Source organism: Manacus vitellinus, unplaced genomic scaffold (genome assembly GCF_001715985.3).
Source record: "Manacus vitellinus isolate BGI_N305 unplaced genomic scaffold, ASM171598v3 scaffold_32_pilon, whole genome shotgun sequence".
Classification (NCBI taxonomy): domain Eukaryota; kingdom Metazoa; phylum Chordata; class Aves; order Passeriformes; family Pipridae; genus Manacus; species Manacus vitellinus.
Genome location: NW_021940460.1, coordinates 3,659,550 through 3,679,402, shown reverse-complemented (window position 1 = coordinate 3,679,402; position 19,853 = coordinate 3,659,550). Strand labels below are relative to the sequence as shown.

At 46.4% G+C, this 19,853-nt stretch overlaps 1 protein-coding gene across 1 annotated transcript in view; it reads left to right on the top strand.

The window, feature by feature from the left end:
- The window catches only part of SPNS2 (sphingolipid transporter 2), a 93,495-nt gene that overhangs the window by 42,123 nt on the left and 31,519 nt on the right, over positions 1–19,853 (top strand). Inside the window, exons 4-9 of the mRNA XM_025895542.2 lie at positions 2,042–2,193; positions 4,062–4,128; positions 6,695–6,837; positions 7,971–8,123; positions 9,701–9,890; positions 15,472–15,537. Of these exons, the coding sequence (XP_025751327.2) occupies positions 2,042–2,193; positions 4,062–4,128; positions 6,695–6,837; positions 7,971–8,123; positions 9,701–9,890; positions 15,472–15,537 (771 nt within the window). The remainder of the gene's footprint in view (positions 1–2,041; positions 2,194–4,061; positions 4,129–6,694; positions 6,838–7,970; positions 8,124–9,700; positions 9,891–15,471; positions 15,538–19,853) is intronic.

Here is a 19,853-nt window from a genome sequence, read left to right as displayed (position 1 = left end):
AGCATATTTCTGCACTGGGGTGGCTGAGTGTTGGGGAACTGGCATAAATTAAACTAATCTGAGTCACAGTATTGCCCTTTCTGTTCCACCCACGTGTGCGTCAGGTGTGGGAGACGTGTGAGCAGCACTGCACACGCCCTGCCAGCAAACAAGGAACTTGTGTCCCCTCAGAAAATGGGGACTGGGGCACAATTCCCACCAAAATATGAGGAAGTGAAGAGTGCACACAAGTATTTGTTTTGTGTGGCTCTAGGAATCCCGAAAGAATTCTTTTCAGCCAGGGGATTGCAGTGGGGAGAACAATGCACACACCTCAGTGGCAGATTTGTGGCTGCTGCTGGATGTATTTATGACCCAGGCACGTGGCTTGGTGTCTGCATGGCACTGTCCACGTTTGTGAGGGAGGGCTGGACTCTGGCTGGGCTTTGCTGTAGGGCACAAAGTCAGGCACTTCCCTGCACTCAGCTTTTTCCCATCTGAAGAAGGAGAATCAGTAATTGCTCATTATTCTCAAAGCACTTCCATGTTTAAGGACGTATCATGAGCACAGAATCATGGAATGGTTTGGGTGGGAAGGGACCATAAAGACCATCTCATTCCACCCCCTGCCATGTGCAGGGACACCTTCCACTAGCCCAGGTTGCTCCAAGCCCTGTCCAACCTGGCCTTGGACACTTCCAGGGATGGGGCAGCCACAGCTTCTGTGCCCAACCTGTGCCAGGGCCTTCCCACCCTCAGAGGGAAGAATTTCTTCCTAATATCTAATCCAAACCTCCCCTCTCTCAGTTTAAATCCCTGCTGTTCTTCTCACAGATGATCTCTAGAATAACAACAGTAAGCTGAGGATTTGTAGAGGTTACATTTGTAGGAACAGATTGCCCTGTGCTTACAACTTTGTGCATTGACTGTTTAATTTCTGCCCCTGCAATTACTCCTGGGTGCAGCTCAAGATGCTTGGATAGGCTGAGAACTTGCTTGTGCTCATGTATCAGGTGTTCAGGCATCAAAGCATTGTGCCTTATTCCTGCACAGGGCAGCACTCAGAAAACTGCAGGTGCAGTGAAAGGTCAGGTTGAAAATCAGGTCTTTGCAGTTCACAAAAGTGTTGCTGAAATAGGGAAACAGGCCACGAAAAAAAAAATCTGTTAGATGAACAATTCCTTTTGGTCCATTTTAGGCTGAGTTATGCTGAATGTGAAGTATATCCTCGTCCTGTGGGATTGAGCTTTCCTCAGAAAGGCCTGGAATTCCCTGGGCAGCCCAATCCCTCCCTTGCCTTGTGTGGCTGAGTCGTTCACCTGCAGGTCCTGCTTACGGAGCACAAGGATGTTCCTGGGGCTCCCAGTGAAGCTCAGGTCTCCTCTTTGTGCAGCTGGGATTGGGACTGAGGCTTTTTGGGACTGTTCAGTGCCTCTTACTCTGCCTCCCTGCTGTGAGGGGAGGTGTCTGCTGCTGTTCCAGGCAAGTGGAGTGAGATGGGTCCTTAACCTTTGAAAGATTCCCTTATTCCGTGGCTTTTAGTGAAGGAAAAAAATTGTTTGGGGGATTGGGGGTTCAACTCTTTCCCAGCTTTGGGCTTTCACAGTCAGAGCTTGTCCCTTGGCACCCTGGGGAGGGTTGGATTGGCCTCAGCAGGTGTTGCTGTTTCTGCATTTCAGAGCAGGGTTTGTTAAACTCACCCACCTCCCCAGACCTTCCGAACTTGGGCTTAGCAAGACTGAGCTGCGTCCTGGGAACAGACTGAGGGTCTTCTGCCTCTTTTAAAATGTATTCTTGAGTGTCACTGAGTAAACATTTTATTATTACTTTCCTTTCATGCCTATAAATCTTCATAAAAATTACAGTCCCTTTCCTCCCAGCAGGAGACAAATGAAACGAGTGTGAGGCTTTAAAAAATAAATGGGTGCAAGAGGATCATTTTCCAGTCACGGGGCTTTGTATTTCCCTGCTTTCCCAGATTTTGCTGTCGTCTGTCCTGAATTAAGGAAAAGAAAAAAAAAGGCAAGGGGATAGCTGGTAATGTTTTTCTTTGTTTTCTCAGTATTTCTGGCTCCTGGTGCTCTCCCGGGGTCTGGTTGGCATCGGAGAGGCGAGTTACTCCACCATTGCCCCAACCATCATCGGAGACCTGTTCACCAAAAACACGAGGACCCTCATGCTCTCTGTCTTCTACTTTGCAATTCCTCTGGGCAGGTAAGTGGCACCAAAATTCTTGGGCCTGGTTTTGCCTTTTCACTTAAACAAACTCACGCAGATCTGAGGTTGCTGATGATGATAGTTCTTGTCTTTGGTTGGAGTGGTTTAGACAGGAAAATATTGTGAGCTGTGACTAATTAGTAGCAGGAATTAGATTCTTTTTCTGGCCCTGTTGCTGGTTCATGTGTGACTTTTGGGAATTAGTGGGAAGGATTTTTTTTTTCCCTCTTTTTTTACAGCAGTGGAGTGGAAATGGAATCAAAATATTTTAGCTGACTGTTTCTTTCAGTTGTGTTTCCTTATCAGCCCAACACAGTATCTGATTGTTGGGACAGGAGGGAATCTGTCATTATTTTTATTTTTTTAAAAATAACGGCTGACCCTCTATTGTGAGGTTGTAGGCAGGGAGGGTTTGCATACTTTGCATTCCAGTTCCCAGAGTGGGACAACATCCTGTGCAAAAGGGGCATCAGGGGTTCATTGCAGCAGAAAATACATGGGTAACATGTCCCAAACTCAGAGACAAACTTCTGGTGGTGCATTTTACAAGTTAGAGCACTCATCCCTAGGACAAAACTCACAAACATCCCTTTGCTCTTGAGGAAAAAGAGAGAAACAGGTCCTTAACTGATGAAAAGAATATTTTGCCAAGAGGGCCAAAGATTCCAAGTATTCACATAGAGAATTCAGTGAACTATGGCTAGCAAGAAATCACAAATACTCATCCTGTCGAGCCTGATTCTGGCACTTAAATATCTCAATATCCAACAGTGACATGGATTACAGGGGCATGGAGTGATAGGGCAAGGCTGTAAACTGAAAGAGGGCAGGATTAGATGGGATATTAGGAAGAAATTGCTCCCTGTGAGGGTGGGGAGGCCCTGGCACAGGTTGCCCAGAGAAGCTGTGGCTGCCCCATCACTTGGAGTGTCCAAGGCCAGGTTGGAGCAACCTGGGCTAGTGGAAGGTGTCCCTGCCCATGGCAGGGGGTGGAATGAGATGGTCTTTATGATCCCTTCCAACCCAAACTATTCCATGATTCTGTGGTGATCCACAGTTTGCTTTTGGAGCCTCTCTGTGTAAAAAGCTCAGTTTTGGGGTACTTATAGCTGGCAACCCCCAAAGCTCAGCAGGCTTCAGTAAAGTCAGGTGAGGGCTCAGCTGCCCCACAGCAATCCTGGCAACTTGTAGCCAAGGCCATCTCAGCCACAAATGCAGCAGTTTTGAAAAGGGATATTCACATTCCTTCAGCTCATGTGGAGAAAAGTGTGGCTACATTCACCTTTCAGTGTCTTTGAGCCACCTCCTGTCTTAGGGCTGAAGGTCCTGTTGCTTCTTAATCTCCAGATGTGATTTCACAGCTTCAGGTTTGATTTCTCCCACCCCACTGTCTTGCATGTTCTTCTTGGTTCTTCTTACAGGCTTATGGGAAGTGGGTAATTAGGACCAAGTGCTGTTGAGTGACAAGAAAAAAATTAAATTATGGAATATGGTGTGTCCTTGAAGGGCACTTTTTAACTGAGAGCTTGAACATAAAATTGTTTAATATTCATATTGGCACACGGGAAGGCCTGATGTAGAAATTACATTGGGAAATACATTCCTTTTGAGGCTTTGCTTCCATGCACTGTAGATTGAAAGGTCAGCTATAAACTTCCAAATTTCCATCAGATTTGAGCATTTTTAGATCAGCAGTGCTGGGAAGAGTCACATATTGGCCACCATCTGCTTCAATCCCCGTGTTCCTTCCTGCAGGAGAAGAGAGCCCAAGAGTTGGTTGTGCCTCTCTTTATCTTTGTCTAAGAACAGCTGTGACTGTGCCACTCCTAAAGCTCTGACCAACCCTCATTTGGCATTTCTTGCAGTGGCTTGGGATACATCACTGGGTCCAGCGTGAAGCAGGTTGCTGGAGACTGGCACTGGGCCTTGAGGGTAAGTCCCTGGTAATCACATCTTAATGAGAGTTAATTGATTGATCTGTGTTAGGGAGAGTTCCATCACACAGTTGTTCGACCTGTTATTATATCTGGAAGTTTAAAGGACTGGAGATTACAGCCATGGATGTTCAGTGCATAGCAGATGCACTCCCTAAGCAGAGGGGAAAGGTGTGTGGGCTTGGCTTGTGGTACTTGGTGTTTTCCCTGCCTGGGAGCAAGAATTTTCCAATCTCTTTATTATCAATCACCCATGATTTCTTGATGGGGATGGGAAGATGAGGCATTGGCCTTAAATCAACTCCACAGTCTTTCAGTCCCCTGCTGTCAAGAAACTCCGAGAATGGCTTCCTGCTTTGAGGAAAAAACACTTTGTTCCAGTTTCCGCTTGTTTTTCTGCCCTGAGACAGTCGGTTTCCTTCTATTTTAACCTCTTGGGACCCTGATAAACGTGCTGAAAAGATAATCCACTCCAATCACATGCTCACAAACAGATCCTGCACACAAAGATGTCTTGAAAGAGCCGAGAGGAAGTGGCCCAGCAGAACTGGTTCCTGACCTTTGGTGGTGAGAGTGGCACGAGCCCATGTGAGGTGCATTCTCTGGCTCTGGCACTTCATGAATCCCCTGGAGCTCAGGCCAACACCATTTATACCAGCAGGTGATGAAATCCATGGGTTCCCACCTCAAAAAAATGTGCCCTCTGTGACACAGGCCATGCCCAGGAGGAGCAAAGCCAGAACAGCACCATGAGGGTGGGAGGGCATTTCCCAGCTGGGAACCTGGGAGAGAAAGTGCAATGTCCTACAGCTTCACACCAGCAGGTTGGCTACAGCATTCAGCAGCAGAAATACTTGAGGGTAAAATTAACTTTTGAGCAGAGGCCAGCACAAGGAATGAGCTCCCCAAAGCCCCCTCCTCCTGCTCAGGGGGCTCTAAGGAGGTTGATGTACCAGAGTGCTCTTGTAAAACCCAAATCTGGCCAAAAAACCCGAGTGGGTAATTTGTGCAAAGGGATCCTCACCAGCATTTTTCTCTTCAGATGGTGTCTCCACAGTTATCCTGAGACATCCAGGCTATCTGCAAGACTGTACCCTTCCAGAGTCATGATTTCCACTGTAAATGACACACTGGTGCATGATTCCCTGAGTGTAAAATCACTGGGAATCTGATGAGCTGCACGTGCCAGGGGTGGTTCCTTTGGACAGCATTGCTCAGATTTTGTAGTCACACAGCACACACTGAAGGCTTCCAGACACCAGTGTAAAGCAGTTTTTTCATCCCTGTGGCAATTATTGTGCCTCTTGCAAGATGTGAATGATTGCCCAAGGTGATGCTTCCCTCTGTGATCTCCTATGAGCTCCAAATCCAGGAGAGGTCAGGAATGATCTGTACTTCAGTGGGCTGAAGAAGACAGAAGGACACATGGACGAGTGGCAGCTTTGTCTCTGGATCCAACAGTAATGTGGCTGTTTCCTGGGAGCACTACTGAGTGTCCATGGATATTGTCAGTGGATTTTGTCCTGGTGGGGGTTTAAGCCTTTAGATAAAAATCAAGGAGACTTGAAATTATCTGGCCCTAAAAAATAGCAGCAATTCTGGTTTTTTTACCAGTGCTGCCTTGTGCTCAGCTGTCATAAGGAAATTGTATCAGCCTTCCTTTATTCCTGGATGAGGGATTTTCCTGACTTTCCGGTTCTGAAATACTTTTGTCTTCTCTTTCCTAGCAGAACTGTGGGTTTGTCATCTTTGGACATGAAACACTGCTCAAAGTGTAAAGGCCATTCTCAGGTTAATAACGGAAGCATATTTTTTGGAACAGGGATTTATTTTTTAAATAGCATGTCTAAGTGGGATGATAGTTCAGTGAAAATCCATGTTCCTATTTTCCTAACGGAGCTATTTTCCATTCTATCAATAATGGAATTTCAGTGTCAAAACAAGAATAGTGTTTGTAGCTTGCAAAGCACTGTGGGATCTTTGTATTTTTGTCTAGTGCTTGGGAGAAAGGATTGGATACTGGGAAGCCTAACCCTTGAATGTGTCCTTTTCCTGCCTCCTGGCCTGAATTTTCAGTGTTTCTTGGTCTGCTGTACACTGAGGTTATCTGAGGGAGATGCCTGAAAATGGGAAGCCACTGTGGGTTGGCTGGAAGAAGGAGGCATGCCAAGCAAGGGTTTTCAAAGCCAGAATGCTCCCTACATCCAGAAATCCTTCACCCTTGCCTTGAAAAGGTTTCTGCACTCACCCAGAAAGTCTCTCAGCCCAGCTGGGAGCAGCTTTCCAAAGAGCTAAACATCACTAAGAACCAGTATTTTGATGAATCTTGTACTTATTAACACAACAGACTGCCTTAATCAGGGATTGTCAAAGCTGCATGTTTCCAGAGTGAGATAAGAGCCCAGGGAATGACAGGGAGGAAGGAAAGGAGTGGATGCCTCGAGTGCTCACAGATTCTGACTTGAACAGTCCCTGAAACCAAGCCAATGTAATCTGCTTCTCACTGACCAGTCAAAGCAAACCCTCCTGGACTCCTGTGCTAATTCCCTGCCCCTTTCTTGCAGGTATCTCCACTCCTGGGAATGATAACAGGGACACTCATCTTGATATTTGTTCCTGCTGCTAAAAGAGGAAATGCTGAACAACTTGGGGGGCAGCTGAAGGCTCGGACCTCGTGGCTGAGAGACATGAAAGCACTGATTAGAAAGTAAGAGCACTTGTAAAAACCATGCTTTGCCTCTAGTGCTTAACTGGAACATCCAGTGGCCTGGATTTAGCACTGGAAAGTGATGACATGCAGGGAGTTGCAGGAAGTTTAGTCTGTGGACCTGGGAAAGAAAATGGCAGTTACATGAGGTATTGACTGCAGCGATGATGCTGCATTCCAACTTCTGCTCTAACCTTTCCAAGACTGACATCTAAGAAAGAGTCTGCTTTGTTTGGCTCATACTTCACACAAATCAAGTCTTTTGAAGTGGAGAAATTGCTGTGCTCCTCTATTAATTGTTGTGGCACTGTTGTTCAGATCACTTAGATCCCTTTTCTTCCTTAAAAGAGCTACTTTACTGGGGGGAAAAAGAGAGTTAAATGCCAAAAAAAAAAAAAAGAGGAGAAAATACACAAAAGCTTACACTACATGGCAAGTTTAAATATATGTTTACACAACCACTTGTGACTGAATCTACGAGCACTGAATGTGTTTGGGTGCTTGTATGTGTGCATAAAAGATCACATGCTCACGAGTGTTTAAGCAGCTGTGCTTCCCTCCAGAAAGCTGGGCTGTGAATGTACAAGTACTTGCACTTGTGAATTCAGTGTTACATTGGAATTCTGATGGGAAACTGTGGTGTCCTTCATTTTTAGGACTGCTGGCTGGAATGCCTTCCTGGTATTGTCATCCAGTGTCAAAGGACTGTGAGAAGCGATGATGCATAATTTGTCAATATTTCTGTGTTACTTCTTTTGGTAGTTTATGCAAGTGGCAATCACATGGTGGCATGGATGGGGAGGGGGAAGTGAAACTTGCCATCCATTTAAACAGGTGACATTAGGGTGACAGCTCTGTAATTCACACATCATGACTAAGTACTGATTATCTTCTGAAATGGTCCCGTGAAAAATGGCCCCGGAAGAGTCCAGTGCATTATTGGCAGTGGAGCATCCCCTGTGAATACTCCATGCTTCTTATTCTCCACTGCTTTACACCTTGTGTTATCCCTGCCTTGGCAAAGGGAGGTGGCAGGTGTGGGGGAACACTGTTTTGTGAAGCCCTGGCTCCCGTGTGGGGCTCCTGCTTTTCCCCTTTTCCCACTAAACCTCCCCTTGGCTTTGCCTCCGCAGCCGCAGCTACGTGTTCTCCTCCCTGGCCACCTCAGCTGTCTCCTTTGCCACGGGGGCACTTGGCATGTGGATCCCTCTGTACCTGCACAGGGCACAGGTGGTGCAGAAGACAGCAGAGACCTGCAGCTCCCAGCCCTGCGGCACCAAAGATAGGTGAGAGGCAGACTCAGAGGGGGGAAAGGGGGGTGGGGGCTTATTTACCAGAGGAAACAGGCAGGTCCCACAGAGTCAAGTCACTAGAATGTCTGTCATTTCCTCTAGGCCCTTGCAACAATGATAGGAAATGCTGGGATTGTAAACTAGGGTTTATTTCTCTTCTTCATTGCATGAAGTCAAATGCAGGGAGAAGCAATGACCTCAGCTCTCTTAGTTCCCAGGCTGGGGTGCAGGGTAGAAAAGAGACTTTTGTCTTTGCCTCAGAGGATGTTTGGAGAGCTGAGAACGTGGCTCCTTAAGACCCATCTGTGACAGAGCAGGTAGCCCCAGTGGTGGCTGTAATTTGGAGGTTGGAATGGTTCCCCTAAAGCTGCAGGGGAGGCTTTTGTTTCTGTGTGAGGCAGGACTTCACTGTTTCATTGCTCTGTAAACTGCTGTGCCTGCTGAGTTGTGCTGAAGAATGTCACAGAGATCTGGGACACTTTGGGCTGAAGTGCTTGATGCTGTGCAGTGGTTTGGGTTTTTGGTCCTGGTTATGTAATATCACTTGCAGCACATGAGCTATGAAAAGTAATCCTTGTGCCCCAGCATGATGGCACAAACCAGAAAATGCTATAAAAGCATTTCTCCAGGTAAATAAAAGATAGGAAAAACTGCCTTTTGTCAGCTTTTTTGCTTTTTAGGGAAAATAACAGTAGGAAAACCTTCTTGCTCTAGCTGAATAATCCCATCTCAAGTAAACTACTGAGTGGTTTGGAGTCCCATCAACCAGTGTCCAGCAGGCAGGCTCAGGCTGCTCTGCAAAAATGCAGTGAGCAAAAAACACAGCCCCAGTCTGCTATTTACAGAGAGTTTTCCCCTCCTTGATGACACCTTGATTTTGAGCTGCCCTGGAGCTACTCTAATGGAGTTGCCAAAGACTCTGTAATCCAAGTGCTGCACGTACAGTACAGAGAATCCTTGACAGCTCCTGGCTCTTTAAAATGAAATTAACACATTTCAAGTGTGTAACCCAACAGCAAAAGGCTTCTTTGAAGTGGTCTGAAAGGAGCTGTAAAGTCAAGGTGTGTTGAAAATCGTGGTATTTAAGAGTCTTATTTAGGTTTCCCTTCCCTTAAGCTTCCTGGTGCCTGTTCTGTCCATGATTTCCCATTACAGGATCAATGTGCAGGTTATTAGTTAGTTCTGTGCATGCAAAATTAGCTGTACAGGGAACTCTGTGGGATGCTCAGTTCCACCCAAAGAAGCAGCGTGAGCCCTTTGCCCAGGGATCAGTGCCTGTGTACGAGGCTGAGTTTTCTGAATTACAGGGGAAGAGGGCTAAAACCACCGGCACTCAGCAGGGGAGCTCTTCTGATTTCTGATTTTTTTTTTTTTTTAAATCTACTTAAATACTTTTAAAATTTTAAATCTCATTTTTCAATCTGTGAAGCTGATGACTGAGTTCCCAGTCGGGAGCTCACCCCAGCGATTCGGCCGCGCCCGCTTTTGGGAAAAACTCCAAAAAAAAAAAACCCCAAACCCCACACACCTGCCTGTTGTTTTTATTTATTTATTTATTTTTTATTTCCTAGCTTGATCTTCGGGGCCATCACGTGCTTCACTGGCTTCCTGGGTGTCATCACGGGGGCGGGAGCGACCAAGTGGTGCCGGCTGAAGACGCAGCGGGCGGACCCGCTGGTGTGTGCCGTGGGCATGCTGGGCTCTGCCATCTTCATCTGCCTCATCTTCGTGGCTGCCAAGAGCAGCATCGTGGGAGCCTATGTAAGTGTGATCCTTCCTGTGTGCCAGTTCCCCCCAGACTCCCTTCACTGTCCCCCGCAGGAAGCCTGAGGTGTTGTCTTGCTTCTGCTTTTGGCATTTTGGCCCAGGCTGGGGGTGCCCAGTAGCTCAGCTGCTCATCCCTGCTGGCTGACTGTCATCAGCCATGGGAACCCACAGGTCTGTTCTCTCTGTACCTCCACCCACACCTTTTTTTATTGCTCTTACCCAATGTGTTGGTACAGGAAAATCGACCTCTTCCCTTGCAATGAGGGTATTGTAGCTGCAGTGGTACCAGGTTATAATTACAGTGTCGTTTGTGGGCATGCTTTGGGCTGCCTTTAAGTACCATTCATTTCCATAACTGGGTGGATTGCAGCAGACCAGTATTAATTACTGGGTGATTTCAGTTTGCTGTTATCTGTATCACCATAGCCCCAGTCACAGCCCAGGAACACACAGTCCTGGATGCTGCACAAATGCAGGTTAAAATATGGCCCCTCCCCGAGCATTTCTAATTGAATTATACAAAAGGGTAGTAAATAGATCCAGGCAAATAGAATCATAGAATGGTTTGGGTTGGAAGGGATCTTTAAAGGTCATTTAGTCCAACCTCCCTGCACTGTGCAGGGACACCTTCCACCAGACCAGGTTGCTGAGAGCCCTGTCCAACCCAGCCTTGAATGTTCCCAGGGATGAGGCAGCAACAGCTTCCCTGGGCAACCTGTGCCAGTGCTTTACCACCTCCTTTGTAAAAAGCTCCTTCCTTATATCTAATCTAAATCAACCCTCTTTTAGACTGAAGGGAAAAGGAAAAGCTCAACTGTAATAATCCAGCCTTGGGCTAAAATCTTGCTTCCCGTAGGGAGTGGAAATCCAGTCTCTGAACAGATCCTGGGTTCCCTTTTAATACCACAGAGAGAACATGTGGGGTTCTGGAAGAGTTCAGGGTTCTGGGGTTCAGGGACCCAGGAGAAGTTTTTGAAGGGAAAGCAGGAGGTGTTTGGAGTGGTGGGATCCCTTCTGAAAGCCCTCCCTCAGCCTCCACACAGCAGTGCACACTCCACCCACAAGGAGAATTCACTTACAATTAACCAACCAACTGCTGTTCCTCCTTTCTCTGTGTTTCTGGCACGAGCCTGGCCATGGTTATTTGGTGAGTATTTCAGTAGCTGCCATTGTTGTGAGGAAGCACAAGGAGAAAGAGTCAAAGTTCAACATGACTAAGACGGGACCCAGAATGTCCACTCTGGCTGTTTAGAAAGTGCCAGAAGGAGATTCAGGTCTCTGGTTTGTGGCCTGGGCTAGAACTGACCTTTGGTTCAGCAGAAAAATGATCACCTCAGACAACCTGTGAGAGGCTGTTACTGGTTGGTGAAGCATTAACATTTCACTGTCAGCTGTCTCTGAGTGAAGATCCATCACATCCCTCACCTGCTCCCTCCACCTCTGTGTGATTTTCTCCTTTCTCAGACCCAATGACATGTTCATTTGTGGTGTTCAGTCTCTTCATGCAGAAACCCCTCCATTTCTAAGCTGGAAATGCTCTTTTCAAAAATTGTGCAGCCAAAGGTGGCCATTGATCTAATTTTTATCTTTTGTTTTCTAATAGCCATGTGACTATTCTGCATTATATAAGCATGTAAATATAGATAGTATTATTTAACCAGTCTTAAAAACAATTTATTTTATTATGAATGGGCAGTAAATCTAATAAAGAGTCAATGATTTGCCAAGGGAGTTATAGCTGCATATGGGGGGAGTTTGAGGAACATGAGCCAGTTTGTGATGCTGTTAGGCTGAAGCAGGTAACACTGCCTGTCTGTAACCCTAAATGTGCTCTCTCTGCTGCTGGAAACCTGATCCTAAAAAGGATGGACAGGTCTGTGTTGGAGCTACCAGTGTCTTGTAACACAAGGTATTACGTGGCAGTGCCATGTATCAGTTGAACTGACTTTTCAAGGCAAGTTTCAAACACCAGCCCTTGTTTTTCCATGCCATTCAAAGCTGTTTCAGTCTTCCAGAGTGTTTAATTCCCTTGTATTTCACTGGGAGACATGTCTTGCAAGGTTGCTTGGTGTAGAAGTTTCTCCTTGCTCTCTCTTTTAAGTCTCAGTGGTCTGAAAGGAAGGAGAGACTGTCCTGTGACTCTGGAGCTGGAACACTGAGCTATGGTGGACAGAATGGTGGACTGGGTTTCCCTTCCTTATCTCAAAATCCATGATAAAATCTCCTGCTGGAAACAATACAGGAAAACTTGTGGGATGATTTTCCCCTCTCTGATATCTTCCTTCACAGCTCCTGTCCTGACTCACATCCTCGAGTTCTGTGTGTCTGTGAAAGGCAAGAGCAGTGTTCTGACCTGTCCCCCAGCATGGGGCTGTTTGCCCACCTTCTGTAGTGTGCCTGTCCTTAGACTGCTGTCATGGATCACACCATGTCAAAATTGACAGTTATTGGTTTTGGACCCCTCACTGGCTTTAAAATTCTTCCTTCCAAGCAGTTGGATGGCTCCCCATGAGATGGTGATCTCTGACACTGAGCTCTGGTGGCCCCCAGATCACCATCTCCCTCCCTGCTTTAGTTAACACTTGAGAGTTTTTAATGTCAGCATCAGCTTAAATGAAGTGTTCAGCACTCCAGCAAGAACCTGCAGAGCTCTTGGATTTATAGGCTTTATATTTCTGGAAAAAAACCTGCACATCCATGAGCATGATCCCCCTGGCCCTTACATGCTCTCTGCTCTCTTCCTCCCCTGAACACATGTACTTTTTCTCCCTTGCTCACTCTTACAGGTGCTTTTGGTCTCTGGGGGCAGCTGCTATTCCAGTTCTGTAGCAGCCATTCCTACCTGGAGCAGGGAGACAAATTACTTTTTTCCATCCAGTCTTTTCATATTAATCCAGTCAATTATTGGCAGTGGTAGAAGTGGCTGGCAAGGTGGAACAAACCAGTTTTCTGTGTCACTTTGCTTCCCACACACTTGTATTTCTCTCTTTTACAATCTCACTTGGCTGTATAGTTCAATCAGTTCTTATTCAGTTTTCCTTGCAGTGTGTGTTGTAATCCAGCTCCTTAAACACCAATTTGCACATCTGTAGGTCCCACTCTTTCTGAAATATGTACTCTTTGGAACCTTGGTTTTCAAACCTGTCTCTGGAAACCCATTATCTGTGTGGCATCATCATCTCACACAGCTCAGGCAATTCAGCTGCTGATTTTACACTCCTTTAAATCTCCAAATGACTGGAGAGAGATGCTTTGCTTCTCCTTCCTCTTGACACTGTTCCAAGTTCCTCAATTTCAGCATCTATTTCAATTCCTCAAAGACATTTTATGATCTTGCAGAAACAGCAAATCCCAGGGTAAAACCTTGCCATGGAGCTTTTACAGCAGCTCAGTCTCAGCTCCAGGGACTTCCTGGTGATGTGGTGTTGGTGACCTGCCTGTTCCTGAGGCATCAGCATTGCCCAGCACTGAGCTGGAGCTGGAATTGCTCCACATCCAAGAGGATATGAGGGTGTCTTACCCACCATTTCAGAGAGAAATACAAATAATGAAGATGTTGACGGGTACCACGGAAGGAGTTTATAACCTGCTTAGGTCTTGCTGTGAGATCTCCTGGGGGGACCACTCTGAAACCTACTTTGTTTATAATTTTGGGGAATCAGAATTTGCTAACTCACTTAAACAGAATGGCTCAAGGGGGACATAACTTCTGCCAGCTCAGCACAGGTGAGCAGCTGGACACCAAAGGGAGATGGTGAGATGTGACACAGCTGGAGTCAGAAGAGGATGTTTTCACAGAGCAGAAATCTCAGTGTAAAGTGAGGCTTCAAAAAGTGTGTGAGGAGTCAAACCTATGAGCATTTCAGGAGCTATTGATCTGTTCTGGAGCTGCCCTATTTGCAGTAAGCATCCCTAGAGTTCTCTCTCCAGCAGTAACATCACATATCCTCATTTGCCCTTTGCAGTGCATGAACTCGTTTTTAGAAGTCCCCATTAGCAGCTGAAGGACAGACATTTTTTTTTTAATGTCAGTATCTTTTGTCCTGCTTTTTGATCTTCCTCTTGTTCCTCTTCTCCTTTTACCAGTAGCCACACATCAAGCACATGGTTCATGGAACGGGTGAAATAACACATTCAACAGCTGAGAGCTGGTGCACTCTGAAGTCTGGAGCATGTCAGTGATTTATTTATAGGACTTGATAGGAATATAGGAATTAATAGGAATATAGGACTTATAGGAATATAGGACTTATAGGAATATAGGACTTATAGGAATTCAAGTGAATTCCTGCACGAGGGGCAAGTCCTCCTTGCTGCCTGTAACAATTCATCCATGTGTGCACTTCACATAACCTCAGGGCAAGCAGTTGTCTGTTTGCACTGTGTATGAGCAGGCAGGGCTTGTTGATGCTGCATTTGGAAGTGTGATGCCATCTCTGCCAAGCTCAGTTTGATCCAGCCAGCCACAGAACCCCAGCAGCAGCAAAGCTGTGGCAGGACACGTTTCAGAGCAGGTCTGAGAGCCCACCTGGGGCTCTGAGAAGTCCTTGCTGTGGGACATGTGGCTCCAGCTCCTGTCAGCACCTTGGTTCAGTGGATCTGTGTCCTGAGCTTGGCAGTTGGCATTTCCAAGTTCAGGGCAGACCAGTGGACAGTGGGAAGGTGGGAATGGAGATTTCCTTGCCCACACCATCACAGAGGAAACAGATCCAGTCACAGAGAGAGGGGATAGGGAGGGAGAATGTGTGGGAAACAAAGGCAATTTTAGAAACAAATAGAGGAAGCTTCTGTAGGTCGGTGTGTAAGACTTGCTAAATAAAGCAAATTATTCCTGGCAGTGACATGATGGTCTGAGGGGTTTAGGGAACCTCAGCTGGTGTGTGGGAAAGACAGTGGCAGTGGCCACATCATGCCATCTTGCAGTTCCTTGGCTTTTAATGTCTCTTGCTGACCATCTCCAAAGAGCCAGGGGTTGTATTTCACCACAAGGCACTGATGTTGCCAAACCCATACTTAATTCCTGTCTTGGCTGGACACAGATGTCACCCCTGCTGTGCCACTGGGGTGGGAAGGGATCCTCCACCTCATCTGATGTGCTACAGAGTTTAACACATAACTGGGTTAACATTCCTGGTGATGAAAATGTCTGTGCTCTGGGGAGTTGGGGCCTTCTTGCCTTTTCTGACTGGCTTTTTGGAACAGAATGGTACAGGTTGGACTTGATGGTCTTGCAGGCCTTTTCCAGCCTCAGCAATTCTGATTGTAGGTATGGAAGCTGTCTCTTCTTTCTGCTTTCTCATGTTCTACCGTAACCAAATATGTCAGCCTTTGTTTTAGCTGCTCTGTAGTTCATAAACTTAGTTAGTTTACACTAACAAAATTGCAGGCCAACCCTCTAGAGCTCTGATACAAATCTATGGTTTGCTAATATTCAGGATAAACCACAACAGTAACAAGGAGTGTGTTGTGTAGGTAAGAGACAAATAAGCAACAAAGGCAAGTTTGCGACAGGTTATTTTCCCTTTGAATGTCAAGTGAATAAATCTTCTCCTTTTTGTGTGTTTTGTTACAACAGATTTGCATTTTTATCGGAGAAACTCTTCTGTTTTCAAACTGGGCTATCACAGCAGACATTCTGATGGTGAGTGCACTTTGGAACAGCATCTTTTGGTGTTCAGAACAGTTTATGAGCTTGCGAGAACAACCTGAAATTTCACAATTTCTTCCAAATCCTGCTTCAGCCTATTCTGTTTTTTTTGTTACTAAGTGACATATATATCGAGAGAGAAAAAAGATTCTTCTTGTCCTTTGTTCTGAGCACCAGGGAGAGGAGATGTCCAGAAAGGACAACATTACTGAATTCAAATAATTTCCCCAAATGTGAAGTGTTTGTGCAGAGCCCCACATGCACAGAATTCGGCCAGAATTTCCTAACAGTCAGCACATTCATGGGTTTTGTTACCAATAACTCAGCTTTGTTCTGCCATAGGAAATCCTTCCCTCCCTCCCTCCCTTGTCTGACCACAAAGGCAGCTCATCTACCTACCATTCAACACATCCACAATAGAAACCCAGCTCTGGGAGAGCAGAGAGGAAAAGAAAGTATAAAGAATTTTTGGATCGTGTCCACTTTATCCAAGAGGAAACTGTCAGGGACTTTTCACCTCATGTCTTTAATTTTTGATTCTTTCTCCACCACAGAGCTTTTTAAGTCTTTCTGATCAGCAAGTTGACCTCAGCAGCCCCGTTTTCACATGAAATAGTGTGGACATTTGTTCAAGAGCCTTGTGTGTTTTGTAGAGGCTTCATCAGAGCTGCACAGAGCCCATCAAACATAGCATGTTGAAACCCTGTTGTGAAGGAGGTGTTGCTTATTGTATGAGAAAAGAAAGGCACTAAGGCACAGAACCATTCCAGGACTTGCCCGAGGTCCTTTGCCAGCTTGTTGACAGAACTAAAAATGCAATCAGTCTGGCATCAACAGCAAACTGCCTTGACTTGTATTTGTTGCTTGTGCAAACATCAAGGAGGAAACAATCAGGCTGGGTACTCCTAGATGGAAAGATAATGGTGTTGATGTATTGATTCAGCAAAGAACTTCAGGCCTCTGCTTTAGCAGTGTTTGTGCTGGAGTTCAGGGTTGGTTTGTGTGTTGAAGCAGCTCAGCAGTTCCCATCACGGATCAACTTTCCATCTTTAACTCATTTGTGGGGGGAACGCTGTGGGGGGTGGGGGTTAATTCAACTACTCTCAGATGTGAGTAAACACGGAGAAATGAAGGTTTCAGGGTACTTTGGTAGCACTGGAGGGCTTTTAATTCCCGAGGTTGCTCCCTCCTGCCGTGTGCTGTGACAGAGTTCCGAGCGGCGCTTCCCGGTGCTCCCGTGGGGTTTGCAGCTCCTGCTGAGTTCAGGGCTGCTCTGGCCATTTCTGCAGCGCTGTCTCAGCACCTGGACAGATGTGCAGCCTCCAGGCCAGCTGTGCTGAGGAAGAAATTATAGTGCAGTGTGTGTAGTTGCTCATTCCTGCCTCCTGCCAGAGCTCCCTGTCGCATCCTGCCTCTGGCTGGGATGTTCCCAGGAGCGATCCCGGTTCTCTCCGCTCAGAATTCGTGCATGGGTTTAAATGGCAGCTCTCTGTACCCTCACTAGCATTGGCTGGCTCGGGTGAGGGCTCAGCCACCAGCACATCTGCAGCTCTCAGAGCAGCTGAGGTGGTGTCTCTGCTCAGAGGGAGGGTCCTGTCGGACGTGTTCAAGGTCCTCCAGAAAGTCTGTGCCAGAGAGAGACCTGAAATGTGGCCTCTGTTGTCTCAGGCTAACCCCAAAAGATATTTTTCAACCAAGTGCTCTGTTATATCAAGGGCATTAGGGCTGGATCATCGTCCTGTTTTAATTACTCAGATCTTTTTGTGTTGATTTCAATGTGACTTCAGTATCCCATGGCTTTTTAACAGCTTTTATAGGGTCTACCATCTGCCTTACCAGCATCCCATAGTCGGTTGCATTTTGTAGGGATGCATTTGCTGTTATTTACTGTGCTTTAGTGCAAAAGAACCCCATAAGAAATGATTGGGAGCAATAGTTCCATTTTCCAAAACAAAGGAAAGAAATTAAAACCCTGTTAAAAACTGGATTTTGGTAATTGCTGCCAACTCTTCAGCTCACTGTTCTCTGGTCTGTTTAGAAAACTGAACTGAGTGTCATATATAATGCTCAGCTTGGGGCACTAAAAGCACCAGTGGACCTGTGAAAGTGTTGAAGGAATGAATGTAAACATCATTTAGATGAGTGCAGGGCTGTAACCAGACAGGCTGAATGCAGTGGGATCACCCAAGGGGGGTTGAGAGGGTGTTTAGGCTGTCACTGGGTGAGAGCCAGGGCTGTAACCACCTTTGACAGACAGCTTTGTGAGAAGTCCTTGCCAGAGGAAGGTGTGGATATGCTTTAGCAAGATGCACTTTAAATGTTTGGCAAATTAATTTCTACTGATTACTATTTATTTGGTGTAATCAGAAGTGTGCTGTTCTTGCCTGGGGCTGGGAAGGAGTTTAAAAGCATTATTAGCGTGAGCTTAACAACACTTTCATCCTATACATAAATATTACCCTGTTTTCATGGATAAAAGCTCTCAATACTGGCTGAACACTGTTCCTGCTGATCTCATTATGCCAGGAGTGAGGCTTTTTGGAAACTGCATCCCAAATGATTCCTCACAGCTCTCCCAAGATTTACAGATCTCATGACTGCTTAAGAACCCTATCAGGCAGGTTGTTAAGCACCTCCAGAGGTTTTACAAGTTTAATTTCCATGGCAAAACAAGGATGTTTGCTTATTATCTTCCAATTTAATTGTTGGCTCTCCCTGGCTTCGTGCTTCCCTTGCATCTGCTGTGCCTGCCCGTGGAAGGGTCGTCGTGTGGCTCCTTGCCTTGTCTGCAGTCCAAGGTGCCAAGTGCTGGCTCTGATAAACTGTCAGTGCTGCAGAATGTTCTGCACTGCCTGAGATTTTGAAAGGCTGATATTTGTTCCAAATGCAAATTTGTACAAAACAGGCCGTATTCTCCTGAGCACAGCTCTCCATATCTCCTCCCAGGCACATGCTCAGACGGTGCTCGGGGAAAGGGGGGATGTTTTGTGTGGAGCATGCTAATTATGAAACAGGTTCCATCAGCCATCTCTGCAAATTGGCCTTAAAATCACCAGAACCCCCAAGTAGCATTAAAACTGCCTTGTAACAGCAGTAATGGATGAGCTTCAGTGCAGCAGGCGAGTGTGTCGCAGGCTGAGGCGTGGGGAGTGCTTGGGACTTGGTGGAATCTGGGCCTGGTAGTGGGGTTTTCCCTCCACAGCACATCTCAAAAATAAAGATGATGGACAGAGGCTTGGTGGCAATTCTGTGTAAGAGCAATTTAAAGGCCCTTATCTATTTCCATCACAGCCTCTTTAGGTCTTTGCTGAGAAAAACCATCCCTCAGTTTATGCACAGTCCTGACACTCATGCAATGAAATTGCTCTGTGTATTTCTGTTTTCTTTTAAAGCATTAGTTCTTTTTACATGGTCATGACCTGCTGTGGAGGAGCTGCTCTGATGTTTTGCTGTAGAGTCAGAGTCTTCCTTTAGGCTGGAAACAGGCACAGACTGCTGCTCAGCTGTGCCATGGGCATGGAGGAATGTTGCCTTTGTCCTGATTACCTTCCCTATAAATAAACCCCAGTTATTTATTTAGTCCAAAATGCTGCCCTATTTTTAAAGCTGAAGATAAATTGCATTTCCAGAACCTCTTGCTGGTGCTTCTCTCAGTGCCTCCACTTAGCAGTGCCCAGAGTGCTGGGGGCTGGATTTGAAGGCAGGATGAGAAGTGCCTGGGAATGAGGGTACAGCCCATTCCAAACCAGCCCAGGGCTGCAGGAGGGGGTGCACTGCTCCGTGGTGTGTGGGAGCTGGAGACCAGGTCAGCCTCCTTTTACTTCATTTAAGAGTATTTTATTAGACAGTGGCTGCCTGGTTTTTGTCCCAGGCTGCTCTCTCTGGATCCCAGCCTGAACACAGGTACAACCTGGGCTATTCCCAGGCTCGGGCAGTGGCTGGAACAGGGTTAGTGTGTGTTTTCTTTGCCTTCAGTGCTCAAAGTATGAATTGCCCTGACCCAGAAAGTGCTTTAGAGAGTAGAGTTTCTATCAAAGCTTAGGCATAAACACCAGAACTCACCTCTCTGGCACGTGGCCTTTTTCTGGGAGAAGGGTGATCTCCCGCTGGCTTTCCCAGTTAACTTATTTCAGACCAGCTTCCTGCTTCCATCCCAGGAAGGAGATGTCAGCAGCAATCCATGGCCTTTCTGAACCTCTATTTAAAGAGCAGAGAGGTTTCCAAAGCTGCTTGCTCAGCCTCCCTGCCCATCCTCTGTGCTGCCTGTCTCTGAACCTGGGATCAGGGATGAGCCAGGCCGATCCCACAGG